At 39.7% G+C, this 21,077-nt stretch overlaps 1 protein-coding gene across 1 annotated transcript in view; it reads right to left on the minus strand.

The window, feature by feature from the left end:
* Positions 1-805: 805 nt before the first annotated feature.
* Positions 806-21,077, minus strand: part of TUB (tubby bipartite transcription factor) — a 39,583-nt gene continuing 19,311 nt past the window's right edge. The window contains exons 2-10 of the mRNA XM_010563816.1: positions 16,599-16,766; positions 12,964-13,035; positions 11,909-12,030; positions 10,757-10,948; positions 10,085-10,197; positions 8,862-8,976; positions 3,596-3,694; positions 3,022-3,193; positions 806-1,929 (exon numbers count right to left, since the gene is read on the minus strand). Of these exons, the coding sequence (XP_010562118.1) occupies positions 1,796-1,929; positions 3,022-3,193; positions 3,596-3,694; positions 8,862-8,976; positions 10,085-10,197; positions 10,757-10,948; positions 11,909-12,030; positions 12,964-13,035; positions 16,599-16,766 (1,187 nt within the window). The 3' untranslated portion in view covers positions 806-1,795. The remainder of the gene's footprint in view (positions 1,930-3,021; positions 3,194-3,595; positions 3,695-8,861; positions 8,977-10,084; positions 10,198-10,756; positions 10,949-11,908; positions 12,031-12,963; positions 13,036-16,598; positions 16,767-21,077) is intronic.

Genomic DNA, 21,077 nt, shown 5'->3' on the forward strand with positions numbered 1-21,077 from the left:
CTTTTTTCCATAAATTTTAAAAAAGATTAGAAAAAATGCTGGCAATTACTTATTTCCATCTGTTATCTGAAATTTCCTTGTCTGTATATGGGGAGGAGACCTGAAGGCAAATGTGAAGAAGAGAGCATTTTTCTTTTATTAGTTGAAATTATGCAGTCCAAATGGCACAACCTCTCCTTATGGCCTGTCCTCTATAGTCAAAAATGGACTGACAGCTATGAGACAGGCAGATCTGATCTCAACTTCTCATTACATAATCTTTGGTTGTGCAGTGCAAGAGCCTATAAAGAGTAAAAAGGAGGATCTGAATCCACACAGTATAAAACGCAACTACTTCTTCACTCACATTTCAATACCCTTCTGGTGAACTACATACAAATTCTACTACTCTGTGTGCTGTTTAGGATAACATTGTACAGAACAATGGCAGAAAGATTCATTATTTTTAAAGGTGTTTTACAGTGTGCTTTCAGTTGCAGCTCTTGGCTTTTGAGATGCTCAGAAGAGAAGAGAATGGCTTGTTCTTTGCTTGTGTTTTGAAATGGTATTTGTTTATATATTCCAGCTATATCAGGAAAAACAAAACAAAAATCCACACTATTTTAAGCTATTCTGTGTCCTGCCAGTGTCTCATTTGTATGCAGTATACACTAGATTTGCCTAGAAGGATTTAGCTCAGTAGCTGGCACGTTTACATTAGAGAACAACATACAGAGTTTCAATCGATATCAAGCGTTCTTACAATGGGAAATAAATATGAAAAGTGGTTGTTGCTTAAAGTTCAAAAAATGCAATCAACAAATTGTAAAATCACAAAAGGCCAGACAAATTTAATAAAATATTTCCATTTACCTTCCTCAGCTTTACACAGCCTGTTCAAAATAATAAGATTCTCTGTGGAGAGCCTTTATCCAACTGTTTATATCACTTCATACAAAATATGTGTTTGAATTACCACAGCAATACAAGGATATAAATTCCCAACACGCGACATGCCAAATTCAACTTAAGTTATGCTTTCTTGGCATCTAGACCTTTTCCTTTTCCTTTTCTGTATTCCAAATACATTTTCATTTGAAACAAATTAAAAAGCACATAGATGTTAAAACATAATGACAGCTTAGAATTCAAGTGACTTGTGCAACATTGTTTTGTGCTTTCTACTTCTCCATTTCCTCCTACTGCAATTAAAATTCATCATGCCCTACTACATATACAACAGCAATGCATCAAGTTCAGTCCAGTATGGGTTTTCAACCTTCAGACTCGGCTTTATACTACACGAGATCCTTGCACATTCAAAAAAGTGCATCTTTTTTGTGATCTTTCTTTTACGCTGGATGATGTGAAGCTCTGATTAGTCGATGTAGGAATGCAACCTTGAGGTATGATTGCAGCCTCAGAATAATTCTTAAATGTAAAAAGAAATTTTTCGAGTGTGCACGCCCTTTCTGGATTTAAAAAAAGACACCGTTATAATGGTGCTACTAGAGCCATGGTACAGTACATCATGGCACATCTCCATAACATAATCAAGAACATGAGATAGAACTTCTATTTACACAAACTTGATGCCACTTCCAGAAAAATATGACAGAAAAAAAAGGAAAATATTATTTCCTGAATGTCCTGAATTTTTAGAAGATTCCTTTTCTGTTCTCTTCCGCAATAGAGTGGTCCTCCACAACTGCATTTTCCCTGACCTGTTTATAGTATGGACTGTAAGTGACAGTGGCAGGAATTGGGAATCATATGGCAAACCGCTTCCTTTGAGAGGATGCTCACCCATGCCCCTTTACTCACAAGCCAGCTTGCTGTCAAAACTTGAAAGGGCAATAGCAAAGGCTTGTAGTGCGCACATTGGGTAGTTGTAGTCCATGGTGAACACATCCTCAGCCACGCGGCCAAACTGCATCACTATATAGTCAGCTGCAAAAAAGGTCATAAAAGGTGACAAAGCATTATTTTTGTTTGCAGCCCTTACTAAGTAAGTACGCATTCAACATCATCTTCTGGCCAGTTCAACAAAATACAAACAAATCATGCTCACTCATCAAACTTCGCAACACTTATTCATGCAAGTGGGTGTGCTCATAGCTTGAGTGAGAAACAGTTGAGTGATAAAGGATTGCAAGACTTGTTACTCAAGAGGAAATCTCAGCCTCATTCACAGTTTGAAATGTTTAACTGCAGAAGCAGGTATAATTGTTTCACCTTATAAAATGCAGCAAATGCATACACCAATGTTTCAAATTCAAGTGTTTCTCTCGGAGAATGGCACAGCCATTTTCACCAGTTTCCAATATTCTCCTGCAGTCTAAGCATGGCACTGGTGTAGTGCAGTGCGCTCCAGCACCTAGTGACTATGCCTGCCTAAAGTGAGCATAAAGTGGGGCACTATCACTCCGCTCCAGCACTTGTCTTTATCACTGCTCCAACAACTGTACCTAAGCTTGAGAAAAAAGGGGGCTGTACATTGCTGGCAGAAAGCAGCACATCGGTAAGGTCCTAGTGATGGTGTGAAAGGCAGCCCTGACATTTTCAGGGTGTCCTGTAGGGCTAATGCTACAAAGAGTAGTAATGGCAAAGTGGATGTGCAGTGGGACCAATCTGACTGCCACTATCTCCAGCTGGGCAGCATATGGGGACCACAGTGAACAAAAAAAACAAGGAAGAATTGTGTGATACAAGTGCTTCAGCAGAGCGATACTGGCCCACGGTCCTGCTGACTGGAAGCACCACAGCTCTAAGAGCAGAAACGACTCTAAACTGTTGCTCAGTTCACAGGCTGGGCAGCCAAGGAGAAAACTTAGATAGCGCATAGCAGAATCACTTGCCTCAAGCATGAGCATTTAAACACCCAGCTTGCATCAATGTCATGGCCACAAGGCAGAGCAGCATTAAGTTGGATCCGCATAACTACATTAAACTCGCTCAGGTAACAACAGTAAGGGCAGAATCACTGTCAGGCTGGGTATGCAGTACTGCTTCTACGCATTACAGACAGCAAGCTATACTTACGATCGTTATCATGAATAATTTGGAAGTTTTTCACTGAGGCCTGTGTGACTCGACCATGGAAATTTAAAACATAGGACTGGGTATCATCATTCCAGACTGGTGTTTTGTTATGCAGCTCAATGACACTCTCTGTATTTTTGTTCTGCCATCTTGCAAGAAGTGTCTCGTGTTCCTGCACACACCACAGATACACGCTTCAGTTTAACACTCTCACAAGACAAAAAATAAATTCACACGCACAAAAAACCATTCATAAATCCTAGTCCAAAGACTAAACTGTCACCCTCAAAACAGCATCATCAAATGGAACAGAGAACTCTGAGTTTCTTAACGCGAATGTGCGTTTGAGTCCCTTCTACAGCTTGGTAAAGGTTAGTTGTATCTTTTGTTACCAAAACACATTATTATTTGTAGTGCTTTTGTGAGTCACAGAACTAGTCACACATCCCATTGTTCTGCAATTGTTCAAATACCATTTTTTTTTAAACCTCTAAACCTTCAGAAATGCAAAAAAACAACTCTAACTGAAAAAGAATTCAAGTAATTTTTATCGTTGGCTGATAGTATGACTTACATTTCGTGGCCTGATGGAAACTCTTTCGTGGTCCATATTCATTCCTGGTATGATCACACTCATTTTACGAGGTCCTTTAAACCCCAAGACATTTGTTTCCTAAAAATGTTTAGAAAAGAGTTTATCATGTTCTGTATTTTTAAAGTTAATTTCTTCAACAGAGATACACAGTGGCAGCCCAGGGAACTTATTTGTTAGTCAACTGAAGAAACGTCTTGAAACTCCTACCTTCCCTGACACTGCCAAACATTCTAGCTTTGTCTTAGAAGCTCCGACAACAGGAAAAATTGAAATAGAGAGGTTTCCAAAAACACTCCTAGCATTGGCTGCCAGCAACCTTAATACAATTAAAAAAAAAAAATCCCTTTGTTAAAGAAGGATATGAACTAACCAGATTGCTTGGCTACTGCTAGGTCCCAAAATAAAGTAGTTGTAATTTAAAAATCATAAAATGCAGTCACACATTTTGATGAGAGACAAAATTAAATATATGGGACCAACTCCTTTTAGTCCAGAGCCAGCACAAAAGCAAACAAGAAGAAGCTGCCAGTAAGAGCATCTGTTAGCAGTGCTGTGGTTTTCAAAGTCTTCAGATAATGTTATGCTTAGAGATGAGCGTGGTAAAAAACAAACACATTAGCATGAATGCAAATTTTCGAGCTATGAAGGCAGGGAAAGTAAAGAAATAACATGGGCCGCAAAAATAAATCCATGGACAATACAGGTGCTTCCATTAAACATGTTCTGATGCCTTTCCCACCAGCTTTTCACAAAAGCACTCCAGTATTGCACTATCCTCTCAAAACACAATCACTAAAATCTAAATACGCCTAAAGTCTTATTTTTATCTGAGGCTTTCTTTTTTTTTTTTCCCCCCACAGAAGCAGCTAGGGCCAAGTATTTCAGTAAGTCATCATCTACTTTTTAAAAAGTAGGGGACGATATTTTGCAATCCACTCAGTAAAACCTGATTGCCTATTTTAGCATTAACTCCAGTAAATGAAACAGTGACACCTCTGAAAGTCCATCTCCTCGTGTTTTGTGCTACTTTTTTTTTTTTTCCCCCCAGTCACATGCATTTTTTCCCCTCTACCCTTCCCAGGTGAAGGGCTGTGGACACACACTAAAGAATCTCATGAAGCAAATTCCCATTGGCGCTATTCCCAGCAACATACCACAAGATGCCAAGAGCTGGACACCCCCACTGGGACATTTAGAAGTGATGTACTCAGATGTCTCTGCTTTTATAGATTTAATTAAAGCATCCTGATTTTAAGGAACACTGAACTTTTTAAACCATCTCTACTTTTGCACATAAAAATCCATGCATCTCAACTCACTAGAAACATCTGAAAATACCCGCCTAAAATTTACTCGTGCAGAAGTTTTGTCATCCATCAGACTTTTGAAATAACTTTGGTTGCTTCAGCAACCTGTGTGGAGATTTTACACAACTCATTAAAGATGCAAGAAAAATTCCACTGAGTTATTTTGCCAAATACTGTGGAAGCAATGCAGGTATATTCATATATCTTCATAACTCCATACTTTAATGGGAAGATTCTACCTCTTTTCTGAATCATTTATGTCATGGCCTTTGGCGAGTAAACCAGTGTTATCAGTTCACTTGGAAGCGTATGGTTCTGCATCATGGCAAGACTCAAACTAAAATGACTGCCAGCAGATTTTATAAGCAGGAGAGACTCAGCACAGCAGAGGACAATTTCTAAGAAACGATTCATGCTTATGCTTATTTTCCAGTAACTACTGACAATTTTGGTCTTCTCTGCAACGCCTTACAAGCTTTTCTTCTCATCAAGCTGCAGTTATGCTATATATAATTAATTTAGATGCTGACTGGTTGAAGACATTGTTCAAGGTAAAATTAAATAATAGCGCTGAATCACTTCCCTCCCAGCAAGCAGTATTATCACTCTGGAAAAACAGGACTATATTCTTTGGATTTACTCAGAAACACTAAAATCAGTACTTCTGCTAAATGATAAGGGAATGGTTTCTAGTTGCACATTACATCAATCACCAATTATATCAAACGTTTTATTGGCAAATGCTACCCTTCAGCTAAAAACAAGGTACAGAACTGAAAATCTACAAATGCAGAATACACGAGGAAAACAGTAGGAACAAAAAAGGATCTTTAATTAAAAACAGACTCTTCCAATCTACCTGCATCCAAACAAAATTAATTCCCCTTATCTCCTGTCTCATTCCCTGCTTCTATTTCCCTCCTCCACTATTTTGTGTGTGTAAATTCAAGACTACAGATGGTATTATTAGGGGTACATAGGCCAAATTCTGATTTCACACCATTTTAATGCCACTGACAGTCTTGGTTTTCATAGGAACTCAAAATAAGGGTTGTCAGCTTGCAGAGCCCTATTGACTCAACCAGCATGTCAATGATTTAAATCAGCTAAGGACTTGGCCTAGTATTGCTTAGAAGCTGCACTTTCTGCCTTAGCCCAGCCAATAAGCTGTTCTGTGAACATGCATCACAATAAACTGGACTGGAAAAACACAGAGCCTCTCCCCAAGGTTGCTTTTAAAATCTTACACACTTTAATAAAATTATGTAAGCATTTTGCTATGGTGGCAATACCTGCCATGATAAAAGCGGCAAGGTGTATATCCCAGCAGCTCTCAGGAGAGTCACGATTTAATTACCCCAATTTTCTTTCAGCCACTTCCCTTTCTGGACTTGATTCACACAGCTGTGCCTTGTCCTTAATACACTCTGTAGAAACTATCATTCCATAGAAAGCCCAAAGCACAGAACCCACTACATTGCAGCACAATGCAAGTGATTGAGGCCTGAGTAGAAAAACATAGTTTTATTGCTTTCCTGAAACCTGAGTCACACCTCAGAATATCAGCTGAGCTCCCTGCCTTCGGCATCTGACACAAGTTGAATTGTGAGATACTATGGATATAAAGGAATCCAGCACAGAAAATCCTGGTACCAATAGTACAGTTACACCTCACTGTTTCTTGACAAATTTTGCCAAGCGATTCTGAAATCGGCCATTAGGTGCTGCTGCAGTTTTATTAATATGCTAGGCTGCCATCAGCAGGGACAGTAAAAGTGGTTAACGGCACCTGATAAAACTCGGTCCTTGCACTAACTTTATTCCTGTTGCTTGAAACATGCCCTAAGGTGACCTCCACAATGAGAGTTCTCAACACGTTTATCCCACAGTTAACAACAGAAGCATGACCAGCTTCTGCCTGTATAAACTAGACCTGCTGAGATGATTCAGCAGGTCAGGTTCAGTACGTTGGTGGAAGCAGGTACAGCTTGTTCTCCAGATGGGTACTTGATCAGATGAGCTGAGAGACAGCAAGAGGCATAGTGGTGCTTTCAAAGTATTGTTTATTGTAGCTTTTGCTGCAGGAAAAATCTCAAGGCAGGAATTAAAATGTTACCTTAGGACAAGGGTTTTTCAGGAGTGCTCTTTCTGGCATTCTTTGCTGCGGTTCTGCTGCAGCCAGAAACAATAATCTCACTTTAGCAAACCTGGCTAGTAATGAAATATCATTCTGACTTCCTTTCGTCCTCTGGCCACAGCACACCTGCCAGCCTGCTGCCTTTCTCCGTGAGTATCAAAATATCAATGGAATGAGTCATTTTCTTATACAGATGTACAAGTTTTAAACTGCTGATCTCAAAATAGGCATAGAAAAGCAGCTTATCTTAGCCACGTCCTCCAAACCCTGGCCATGGTTCTGTTCTTTCCAACATTCACACTTCTAATTACCTCTGCTGACTGCAACTCAGTTTTTTATTCGGTAACGTTAATGGTTCAAATGTCGTTACTGTAGACTGAAACAAGCAATGCCTAAAATTTTCAATATGTAACTTTTTTTTTAAACTGTCTGTTTTCTCCTTGTATTTCCAGTGTGCACCAGAAGATTAGTTGCCTGGCTCCAGGGAATGCCCTCCTACATAAACCAGTAAAAATACCTTTATTAAACATGTAAGTTCTCCTAGATTCCTACTGAAACTTCAGTCAAACTCTAAACTGACATCAAATCCTGGACTCTCTTGTTAAATCCTGTTAGCTGGATTTTCTGAAATTCTCAAAGATTTTCAAATCCAACAGGAATGGAGGGATATGTGTGTGCGTGTGCCTGTTTGCAACCAGAGGCCATGTGCCTGAACAATAGCACATGTGAACAAACACACTATTTATACTACATTCACAGAAAAACTGCATCCTAAGCAGTAGGAAAAGAACACGTTAGCAGCTAATACTGCCACCCTTCAGTGCTCTCAGCACTTTGCACAGAAAGGATGCCTCTCTGCTTTCCTTCTCATGTGCAGAAGACTTCCAGAAGCATCGCTCCCCCCAACCTGAAGCTGGCTTTTCCAGGAATGCATTCTGTGCGTACGCAGGGTATATGCTGGGCTGGCTGGACCTCGATCTCACAGATTTCCAGGCATCCTTGATTAGAGCTGGGCAGGAACTTTTCAGAAAAGTGGGTAGCTGTTCTTGGGTAGTTGTGTCAGAACTTGTTGATTTGTGAAGACAGAAAACTTTCTGTAGCAGTGTGTGTATCAATTTTGACTGGAAGAGTTTCTTGGGCCCAGAGATTTCTGGACAGAAAGGATACTGTCACCAAAACAGTTAGTCATCCAGTAATCATGAAACAACAGCAACTGTGTTTCAGGTCTTGATTGTCTGCACTGCCCCTGACAAATGCTATTTACCGTCCTATAAGAGGCTGGTTTCTCTCATTCAATTGAGTTTTGGATTTTGTTTGGGGTTTGTTTGGGTTTTTTCCCTGGTAAAGAGGAGGATTAGAGTTTTATCCCAGTCTCTCAGCCACTGCGGCAGACCTAGCTGTCCAGCTACCTGTGTTCTGGATCAGAGAGGCCTCCTCCAAAACGCCATTACAAATGATCATACTTTAGCGCAGTAATTCCATGTGCACAACTCTTTCCAGTTCAGGAGGCTCCCTCGGATGGTGCCTGCAGGCTGTGAGGCACTGTACCCCTTCCAGAGGGTTATGTAAAAGCTCCAACACCTTCTGACCAAAAGTGAGAACTGGGCAACCTGGTTCTGTGCACGTCTTTCAGCTCTACTTTCCACTGAATCTCCTGGTTTCTCTAGTGAAAATCAGCTGTTTGATTACATCAAAGCATGAATGCTGATTTACATAATCATAAGTGAGAAGGAAATTCAGTGTGCTATTTCAGAAAGTGAACTGCCATTTCTTGCGTATTTTGCCTGTGAGCGGTACTTACATAACAAATAGCAGCTAGCTCCTGACGCAGGATACTCGCCTCCAGGCTTGATGTTGTTTTCATTGGATTTACTCCATTGTCATAAACTGTAAACTTAGTTCCCATAAGATTTGATCTATCAAAAAAAAATGGAAAATCCAATCACCATTTATCAGTAATGCTGCTCAAGACATCTATCCTTTACTGCATTGTAGCCCCAAAGGAAAGACAGATAATCTTGAGCACAAATAGTTGTTAATTCTAATCCCAACTAAATGGCAACACCTTGATTAAAGGCCATCACAAAAATGTAAAGGTACAGTACAGCAGAGTATACTAAAGGTTCCTTATCATTACACTGGAGACGCTTCATGACATCTTGCAAACTAGTAAACTCAAGAAAGCAATAAGGAAATACTCAGGTGGGGTTACTTTGTTTGTTTGCTTGGGTTTTAAAATATGCTTACTGTCTACAAAAATATCTGCTTTCTTACCTGACTACTAACTCTATCAGAATACAGAGAGTGATTTTTCATAAAGTTATAAATAAGATCAGTCTTTCCTATTTAAATGGAAATTACACCAAGGAGTGCAAAATACAACTTAGAACATACTAAAACCACATTATCCTCATTCTGTGTCTGCACTGCAGTAAATAGCACATGAAGTTCCAAGATCCACACAGGCAAATGGCAATTAGCAGCACAGTCCCTTTCCTCAGGGAGAGATGATCTAAACATACATTGAGATGCTCCACGTAGGTATCAACAGCAGACTGATGTATGATGGGGTGACAGACAAGAAAAGAAATATGTGGTTCTGAAAGAATTCCACTAGTTGTAAATAACTCTAATTAGGATCTTAAGAAATGGCAAAACCAAAGAGATTTTCAGATTGTGTAACAGACAGAACTTCCATTCCAAGGTATTTATATCAATAGGGGCTAGACACAATCTACTTGTGTACTTCTGAAAATCCCATTAAGATAAGTTGTGCTCGTACACCCTTGAGAATCTGGCCTTTGAGCATTTAAGAGCTTCGATCCTGGTGACTTTTAATAAAATGTGATCTTGTAAGTACTTGAGACATTTTGAAAACATGCCTTGGATACTGGTGAACTTTAAGACCATTATCACATGATGTAGTCAAGCCTCTAATTAAGAAGTCATAGTGGCTTACAGGCTTCTTAATTTCAAATGAACTTTATATTAGATAAAGAAATTCTTAGATGTATCAGTGTTTACCTCAGTTTTCCAATAAAACTCTCTCCACCCCGAGACAGGTCAGTTGGGTCTATGGAGATGAGGTAATTAGAGGTTTTACTCTTCTTTCGTTTCCTTCCAGCTAGCAGAAACACCTAAGCAGTGCAAAAAAACGATATTCTAGAATGCCAAAGGGGTTAGCACACACCACTTCCTGCTTTCATATAAGGAAACCATAGGCAATTTTTCTGTCTTCCAGCATCATTAGTGAAGTAACAGAAGGTCTCCTGGGACTAGGCAAAACTAGATAAAAATCTGGAAAGGGGAAGTGACTTCTCAACCACTCAGTCCATAATTTATGGTTTAAATAATTAAATTCGATCTATTTTGTTAAATGTTTCATTCTAAGTTGCTTTGGCTCTTCCAGCTGAATTGAAAATGTATGCTTTTCAGGCCACAGAATGCAGAGAGCCCCAGCTGACTGTCACACAAAGGTGCCATGCATGGATTATTTAAAGGGCAAAGATTAGACATATGAAGAAGGGCAGTAGAACAAAGTGATACTATTGTTTTGCTTTTGGAAGACTGTAGGGCAGATCTCAGTGAAAGTGAAAATACATTTAAAATATATTTTCTTTATAAGACTTCTTCAGACTTTTAATAACTTTTTTATATTCAGATGCAACTGGTATGCCATTCAAGTTATTTTATGACCTTTTTACCATGCTCCCTTTCCAAGTGGAGGTAATAAGTAGGGTACATCCCTCGGTCCATTCCCTTCTTGTCTCTTGTGATTCTGCATTTGACAGTGACACCCTGTGGAGCAGGTCTTACGGCAAATTCCTCCAGGTCATCAACATCTATGAGAGGCTCATTTGTGGAAGGACTGGGGGCTGAGGCCGCTTCCTAAAACAGTAAGCAAAACTCAGGTTTCCTCAACTTTGATTTATGAGGCTATAAGCACAAAGGAATGACATTTGATAGAAGCTGCACTTTAAAAAAAATAAACACAATGGACATAGTCTTCCCCGTTCTGATTCCTCAGCAGCCTTGAAGGCAGCTTATCAAGCTAAGGATCTCTCCCCATCCAGTCGGTCAAGCTCTTGGCTACCAAAGGCCCAGGGAGCAGTTCTCTGCACCACTGATGCTTAGTGTACAGACACATCTGGCAAAGCAGAACAGGGTGGACGCACAGGCAGAGTGCTGTAATGTTACAGAGCAAACCCTGGCTCACACCTTCCCATCTCACCACACTGTACCCAAGGACAGTGATGGCCTTTGATGCTGTCGTAATTGCTAATACAATTGGAGGTGATTCTTTAAGCGATCTGAACCCCTCTCTCATTTTTAAATCCCCCCCCATGATGGATGCAAGGAAGAAATGGGATAGGGAGAGACAGATTAAGCTAGATAGAGATACAACAGAGATGAGAAGTCAGTGCAGTATGTAAGAGTGGAGCACCATCAGCTGTTTTAGCAAGAGCTTGTGGTTTAGAATATTTGAACAAGCCAAAGGCTTATTTTATGTTCAGATGGTAGCAGTGAAAACAGGGTGGGAAAATGCTCAGAAAAAGCCAATAGAAACAAAATATTCTTCTGAGCACCTGCAAAAGGTAGAAAGGTAAATATTTACTGTTTACTCTTCTCTTCATTCAGGTTCAGACAATATTTGCTATTCTTTTCTCCAAGTCATTATTTTCATTGCTTGCTCCTGTGAACCCTGACAGCTATCACGGTAAATCACCGTGGAGATACTCTAGTGCAGATTAAAAACAAAACAAGAAAGCCAGGCCTATCCTGACTGCACTTTCAAATCACACAGTAAATAGCAGCCTGCATTCTCCTTCTTCGGCACTCACCCCTTACCTTATTGGATTTCTTGCTCGTGGCAGAACCAGGCCGGGTGTTACTGTTTAACTGTGAAGAACTGGAGCTGTCTTCATCTTCCTCATCTTCTTCCTCATCAAAATTCATGCTGCTTGAAATGCCTGAGAAGAAAGCAGCACACTTACATGAAATACTAATACATTAAAGCTGTCCATACTTGCTGGAAAACATCACTTATTATACTGTTGCACCCTTAGGCTCACAGGTGAGAGAGGGTGTGTGTGAGGGGGGTTCACTGTGCGAGGCAGTGTACACATACACGGGTGAGACAGCACCGGCCCTGAGAAGCCAAAACATTTCAGCAAATGAGAAAAGAAATATCATGGTTTCCATTCCACAGAGAGGATCAAGTTATCCAGTGATACAGGAGCAACATCCAGTTAGGAATTAAATTCAGATCTTCTTCATCCAATCAAGTACTTCAAACACAACGCAAAATCTTAAACCTGAAATTGGAGCTCAGTGGACAACCTATCACAGCCACTTGGAAACCTTAACAACTAAAATACGAGCCCTTCTACAGCGCACTTTTAACTGTTCCTATGTGATCTGATGAAGAGCAGATCTTCGACCAAGAAGAAACATTCACATCAAGGAAATGTTCTCATGCATATTTATTTCACGTAAAAAACAGTATCAGCCCAGGCCAAAGGAACTGCCTTGCAGCACTTAAAAATTTGACTTTGCAAGTATTCAAAACCTCAGACATTTCAAAGGGAAATACAACTTTGAACATCAAATAGGACTTAGCAGCAGGAAGCGTCAATGGTGGGACATTTGCAAGGCCTAGTTTTTCAAGGAGTATCATGCAGATGAAGCCACCCTGTATTCAGGTTCAAACTCTAAGTTCCTCCTATTAGAGGCTATCTATGCAATATGTTTTCCTAAAAAAAAAAAAAAAAACAACAACAAAAAAACACACTTGGTCCAGAATTTCCACTACAGGTAAGTCCAATGCAGAAGGATAAATGAAATGCAAAGACTTCCAGAGCCAAGCAGCATGGGCATAATTAACTTTTTCCTTCTGTACTTACCAGGAACATGATCCAGGGCGACAAGACTGGATTGGGAGGTGGAAGAGGACCAGGATGTATTTGCATGGGGATCTGGGAAAGGAAAAAATCCATGGGCTTGATTCTGCAAACCCGTAAGTGAGTGAACAAGCCTAATTTGCCAACAGGACTCCGCATAGGGCTAAAGGCTTACTGGACGGGGCCATAATGCTGCTGTCTGAATTCTCAATTATGGACATTTTATCTTCCTGCACAATCAAATTCACCTTCTGCCTGCTTATACCAGCTGTCACCTTCTTTTTTAGTACTTTGAATAAAGTTAAAAAGCCCTGGATCACAGAGCTGAAGCTTCAGAAAACATCATCCATGCTAAACGGTTGTGCCACAAACCCTTCTGTGCACGATGTGCCCTGCATGGTAGGATTTTGGCCTACTTCTGCATTCTAACACACAAAAAATTAAAACTGATCGACACAAGTGATATACAGAGACTCTACGCAAATACCCATTCAGTAACATTGAAAAAATTATTCAGACTCATATTCAGATTGCCTAAATTCTACCTAAATCCCTGTGCCCAGTGTGTCCTCATCATCTTTCTCAGACTCCCTAAAGTGCTTATCCAGGACTTACAGGGATATGCATAGAGATCTTTCATGTAGCTTAGTCTTTTGGAATATGAGCTTGGTCTGTAGCAAGCAGAAACTGAACCAAACTAAGGTATAGAAATACAAACGTTAGAGATAGTATCAGTAATGGTTTTCTTCAGTTCAAATGTTGGAACAGAATGAGGAAAAAAAGACACCAAAAAAGGCATTTATATACTTTTTACATTATTGCTGCTTCCAATAACTTCAATGCTTTTAACACCAGATGCACACTGGATAATGAAACACCAGCAGAGTAGTAAGACTGAGTGTATAAAAGTTAAACAGAAGCATATGCAATGCCTGTATTCCATTCAGCTGCACCGTGAATGGTCTCGTTATCCACTTCTTCTGGACGTATACCACACAGTATGACAGCAAAAAGTTTCAATAGGATCTAGTTATGCAAGGGAGGCCTGAGTTCACAGGTCAATAGATATTTTCAAAGCCTGCAGAACTCGCTCATTATTAATCACACACTCATTAATCACAAGCATTATTTCTTAATAATGACAACCACATTCTAGTCAACTATGCATGGGTAATAGAGACAGTCCATCTCCTCAGCCGGCAGCTGTGCAATAAAGCCATACTTCATACGCACAGACGTAATCAGCTTATTTCTACATCCATGTGCACTATTTCACCACCAATATTTTGGTGGTGAAAATTCCCTGCCAGCCTTAGAAAAGTCTGTACTCATGATCTGTGGGGAAGAATGCTTCCGAGAGCTCCTGTTTTGTTTCTGAATCCAGAAATCAAGTCTATCCCTTCCCTAAATCTCAAAACAGTCATAACTTCAGGTGGCAAAGAAGAACTAAGACCAAATTGCTCATTCCAAGTCTTTAGAGACATACAGGAAACTGATAAATGTGAAGACTAAACGTTAGTTATTCATGTTAAAACTTATGGAAGTCTGGCTCTGTCCTAGTGACTCATTTGCCAGAGAGGAACTCTACATATTAAGAGTTCTGAAATCAAAAGGACAAATATTTCCTGCAGGAAGAAAATGATTCTAGTATGGCAATTTCCAACAGATGGAGAAATCAAATAAAACATTTGGCATTTTCTTGCAAGTGGCATATTCTTTTCACACTCAGGTATATAACCCCTCGTCTCGAAACAGAACTTGACTCACTGGGGAAGTAGAGACACATGCCGAGAGAGGCTTCTTTCCACAAAGTTAGTGTCAGAGAGCAGAATGAACACAAATCAGGGCTTCGCAAATCTGGTGGGACTCAGCCTTTCCCATTAGGCCAGTTAGCATTTATCTCTGTGTTTTTCTCCTTTTGCTTTTATTCCATGTGAGCAAAGGACTGATGGGAGACAGCAATTCTAAATGCTTTTCAGACAAACAGGGATGTGGCAGTGAGGACACGCCACAAGCAGTTAAGTGGCAGTGGGAATCCACATGAAAAGGCCTACATAAAGTTTCCCATGAATACTGGTATACTCAAAACTTTCTAACAAGCCTCCTCTGCTGGTATAAAGTGGCAAACCATAGACGCATAGTAAAAATATTTTATGGAGACACTGCTAGTTGCAGTCTTGTCTTAATACCTTTCTTTGTGTCTCAGAGCATAGCTCTGTTGTTAATAAAAATGAGTAAACCTCAGCATTCCCATTTAAAAAAGTAGCTCCCATACACCTTGAAGCATACTAGTGGTCCACTCTTAGTACTGTCTGTTCTGATCAGGAGTATACTCAGACACGGTAAAAAAAGGTTGTATCATATATTTAAGAATATGAAGCAACAAAGCAAAGCAAAACCAAAACCAAATCAAAACAAAAAACCACCACCCACTGCTTCTATTAAAAAATAAACAAAAAACTGGGGAGAATAAAAATATATCTTAACTTGGAAAAACCATCAAAAATAGAAATGTCCCCCAGAGTAAAAATCTGAGTGCTTTGACCTAATTTGAGAAGTCTGTTGATAGTTTTTAAGTCAATCAGCTTTAAGTAGTGTGCTTGATCATTAAATATTCTGAGCCATGGTCTAAGGCAAGACAATCACCACACAGATCAGAACTTGTTAGTCATGCCAACATCCCCCGGACTCAAATGCCCAGGAAATACCACACTTGGAGAAAATCTGCCCATTTCAGTTGAAGTTGCTCACATCTGCAGAGTAACGTCCCAGAAAAAATGAAATAGTGAGAACTGCTCTGCAGACAAGAGGCAGGCATTTAGGTATGAATAGACTATTCTAGATGAGTCAAGTTTGCACTTACATTTTGCTCTTTATACACAAAGAGTTTATTCTTAAAGCATCAGAGCACTCTTGGCTTGAGCCATCTTTGCTTCAAAAGCTGTACACTGAAGAAGAACAACTCCAAAGCAAATGCCTTCAGAAAAAGCTTTGTGAGGATTTTAGGATTTTTTTTTTTCCTTCCTACGGTTAATGTCTAATGAGATAGGAACAGGGCAGGAAGGAAGAGACGGATGCATGAATGTGTACATACACAATCTATCTCCCAAATCATGCATGCCTCTAGAAAAAAAAAAATATACCAGCACATTCGAGCACTACGCATGGGAAATGCTGCAGAATACACAGTGCTGTAATTTTCACCTCTGCAAGCATGAATACACATTATGAAAACACGAACAATATTTAACTGACAACACAACTGAAATTAATATTCTGGTTTGAGTGTTGCTATTCCACACTCTTTTTTTAACCTCAAGTAAGTGATTTCCAGAGTTGTACAATACAAAAATGTGAACAGATGGATACAAGCATGAGATCTGCCTGGTACCTTAATAGCAGCACTGCACTTCAGATGGGAAAGCCACAATCCCAGAGAGCCTGGAGACCTCTTGTTCTTTGGGACAAGAGATTTTTTTTTTTCCCCTGAGATAATAGAATAGAGCCTAACAGGCTCGAGGAGAAGAAACACAGAGTAACAATCTCTGCTTAGGCTAGGGCTGAGAGCAAGAATCGGAAAAGGAATCAATGTACATAAAGCAACCAATGAGAACATGAAGGCAGCTTTGGCTACTTACCTTTTTTTTGCATTGCTGTTCTAAGATCTTGTTTGTTTTGTTGTTGTTGGCCACTAGCCATTTTCTCTCCATCATCTTCATCATGGCTAGACTGTCCAACGGTGAGAATTTGCACTTGACTTCCTATCTTCTGAACATCATCTTGAAAAGCAGCTGGGCCATCAATCCCTGTCAGACAACGGCAAAAGCCTGAGTTGTCTTTGTGTCAATAGAATTGCTCACTCACAAAAAGCATCTTTTCTAAGAATCAGAAATTCACATCCAATAATCTTTCTAGACTTCAACAAGACTAAACTAGCCTCCAAGGCAAACATCTTTCTTCCCACATACTGCACTAGAGAATCTCCAAGAGGTGATCAGGATTTCACTCTTGCCCTCCTTAACCCCAAAGCACAACCATCCATGCACGAGAAACACTGAAAACTGAACAGAAAAGAAATTTACTGGAGACGACCAACAAAGAAAACAGATGCAGCGTTCATTAGGACACACAACTGGTCCAGAAACAGATAAGCCTGAGCCCCAGATTATGCCATAACCCCTAATAAACAACACTGCTATTATGAAACCATGCTTCAAAGTTTCAGAAACTTGGAAAATTCACAAGCAGATCTAGCAGCATATACAACAGGATGAGCAGCACATTAGCAAGCCTAAATACGCCTACTAAGTTAGTAAATTGCTATACAGTTAAAACATCAGAGTGAAACTATACAGAAGATAATACATATTCCCTGGAACCTCCATCCTCCGAGATGCTCAAATCCTGACCGGGCACGGTCCTGGGCAACTTGCTCTGAGCCAGGGTGTGGGACTAGACAGTCCCCAGAGGCACCTTCCAGCCTCAGCCATGCTGTGATTCTATGGCTTCTGATGACAGCCAGAAAGAAACTATTTACTCCTTACAGCTGTAAATCGCCTCTGAAGACAGAAGAATGAAAATATGGGGTGGGGTGTGCTCTTATCACAAGCTAACTTCATTTTTTTTCTTCAGGGCAGCAAATTAAAACATCAGATTGCAAATGTACTTCAGCTCTTAGTTAAGACTTGGTGCTGGTATATATTACTAAATTAGCTATATAAAAATGCACTTTTGCACCAATAAAAATAGTAAAATTATCATATACAGATATAGTAAATAACATAAGCCTGTATACTGTTGCTGTTTTTAAATTTTTGTTAATAAGCAAGCAACATTGTGGAGAATTAGCAAGCATTACGACGAGCTAGTTCAGTAAAAGAATATGGTGCTTCGCACACCAAACAGAGCTGACTAAATCCTGTAAGAAGGAGCTGTAGGGATTGGGATTTCTTGAGACTGTGATCTGTAGCATAAGTCTCCAAGAATACCATTTCAACCTGCTTTGCCAGCAGCTGTCAACTTGCATTAAAAGACAACTGGATTATACGTTTAGCATGCTTAACTGTACTTTGCCATACTTGCTGTCACCACTGCTGCAATATGAAGCATAAGTGGAAAAGAGAGTGGCCCACACCCTCAGGAACAGCACTGGCTGTGCAACTACCTAACAAGATGCAGTCTGACACTGCAGAAGTATTAAATTCAGAGTTCAAGACCACAAGAAATTATTGACTCATCTGCATCACACAGACCCTAATCTGGCAATTCCTGCACCAACCCTGTAAATTCTGCTTTACTTACAGTAAAACTAACAACAACAGCTAACAACAAATAAACTATCTGTCCATCCAACCTTGAAGGATTAAATAAAGTCCACGGAAATGTTTCCCTCATCTTGGTAGAATGACAATTTCAGACAGAAGCTCTGTGTGATGCAGAATGAACAGTATAATTTCCTATGTTGCAGGTATAATATGGCAGTGAACAGAATAGCATTTTTCTTAAAAGTTATCTCAGGATAAGCACTACAGCAAAGGCGCTCTAGAACAGACAGGTAGCTGCTCAGATCCACTGTGGTATTTTTAACAGCTTTAACCATATTAGCCATTATCATTAAAGCGGCTACCTAAAGTTCTTACCTTAATACTCTGAATTTCAAAAGTATTAAGCATCCATGAGTTCAACAAGATGCTCATACCTCATGCATATCTACCTAGCCCCTCATTAAGCTTTGGTCGATACAAACCTAATTTTGAGAACCCATTTCAAAAGGAACAAAACACCTTAATTCTTCTTCTTCAAAGCAGACACTGACCTGCAGCAAATTAAATGCCTTTGACAGCATTAGCCATTGCACTGAGGCTGCTTTTTTCTGATGCCTCCAGAACATCTGCGCTCACATCCCATGCCGTCAGGAACATCAAGTATTATTAGGCGTTAGGACAAAGGCTACACTAGCAGGTCACACTTTTAGAGAAGAAAAATCAATTTCAGTGTTCTGAAGAGTGCATCACTGGTAGAGTGCGTTATTAAGCATTATGAATGGTTCCACTGGTGACCCCATTTAAGGGAATGAAAGACATAGCCAGACAGAGGAGGCGGGGGGTGGGGTGGGAAGACCCTCTGCTGCATTAGAATACTTTAAATGGTTCGTGGAAAATGCAGCATTAACTATTTAATATTTGTGCGTGTGCACACATCTTGGTAGCTATATATGCATGTGTAAAACAGTATTAAATGCAAGCATACATACACATTTCTTTTTTCTATATTGTGAGGTATAAGTGTATCTTTGTAAGTCATAGTTCAAAAGGCAGCTTTACCATCACCTACCTAATGTCTGAAAACACTTCCGAGCTTGTATAATCGTGGTACTCAAGGTGGATCTCTCCCTACGCTCTCACTTTCTTTGCCTCGCTGACTCCTTTTCACCCACTTACTGGGAGGATGGTTCACTGTGCAATAAAACAAACCATTCATGTCTACAGTTATAAGTTTAAGGACAGGGTCAAAAGAGGCAAAGAAGCTGAGCGGGCTGTGCCAAAAAGAAAGTCTTTATTACTACATTCAGCGTTTTCTACAGCTTTTCCTAAAAATCAGGTAGAAAAAAAACCTGACAGAGATGTCCTTGAATACCTGCTAAGAAGAAAAGGGAAGTTTTGAGAGGCAACTGTGAAGGAGGGCAGGGAGGAACCCCCAGAATACCAGTCCCTTCAGTAAAGGCCTTCTGGAAGACTTTGACATGGGCATGCCTCAGACGAAACCCAGAGGGTACCAGAAATGAAAACAAAGAAATAATGAAAAAAATGCAACAGAAAATTGGCATTCAATGGCATTTCCATCCTATAAACTACTATTTATCAATGACTGTATTTGTTAGCAGCTAAAATCTTCTAGGCAATATTTATAAATAGACAGTACTATGCTCTTAAAAGCTGGTAATCTAAACTACCATGTAGAATGTTTTATAATCTGAATTCATCTAAATTCTAAGAAATTCAAAATACATAAAGTGGACATGCACTTAACTTTGATCTCAGGTATGGGATTTTTAGATAGGATTTTTTTTTCTTTTGCTTTAAACACACAAAATGTTAACTATCTACACAAATAATATTACAAGACCCAGGTCTGGAATGAGGGGAGAGAGAAAAAGGTATGGGAAAAATAGAGAAGACAACTGCTACTGAAAGCCTTGGGAAAGGAATAAAGTGGCAAAATTGTGCTTAATGTTCATGATGTCTGAGAAACAAATCTAAGCTTCTGTGCATTTTATGATACCACATTATGCCTGTTTGAAACTTCAGCTTCTAAAGGATGGACCAACAACCCAAAATCCATTCAGTGTCACTGGATTTAGTAATGACAATACATTTCAAGGATATGAAGTTCAGACCTTGTTTTATTGTTCCAATCCAGCAATTAAAGAAAAACTTTTTATGAGAGGGTCACCAGGCATACATTTCTCTATCCTACATGCCCAGCAGCCTTCTGCTGAAAAGTTTCCAACCATTTAGATATGTCCTATAGACAGACACTAAAATGAGTATAGGTGAACCATCTTAGTTCTACTAGACATAGTTATCAAATTTCTTTCTCACAAACTAAGCAAGTACAGACTACATGGGATGGAGCCTACAGATCCTGAAGTATATCCCTCCTCCTTGGCCCTATAGATCTAGGGGTTGTTGTGGGGTGGTTTCTTCCCCCCTCAATAGCCCTAGTAAAGCATTACAAGTGCAGTTTTGAGTATCCATTTAAGCCTCATGCATTTTTATTTCAGCTTCACAATCTTCAAAACGATTTTGCAGAAAAGAAATACATTTCCTAACCCTATTTGCAAGTGGGAAACTAAGGGTATAGTCATGCTGAACACAAGGCTTAGATCAGTCTGTTGAATACTCCTGTCTAAACCAAGAGGTCTGAGTGGAACTTCCTCTCAAAACTGGATAGAAATTAAGCATTTCTAGACAGCCCATCAGAGAAATTCTCAAAGTCATCACAGTCTAATGACACTGTAATATTACAACAGAATAAGAAAACTGAAGAGGATAGGCCAGAACCACAATTTTGATTATTTCATTGCTCAAGAGATAATCAAGAAAGTGTATTTAAAA

The sequence above is a fragment of the Haliaeetus leucocephalus genome, unplaced genomic scaffold, assembly GCF_000737465.1.
Source record: "Haliaeetus leucocephalus isolate CR32 unplaced genomic scaffold, Haliaeetus_leucocephalus-4.0 Scaffold173, whole genome shotgun sequence".
Lineage (NCBI taxonomy): Eukaryota > Metazoa > Chordata > Aves > Accipitriformes > Accipitridae > Haliaeetus > Haliaeetus leucocephalus.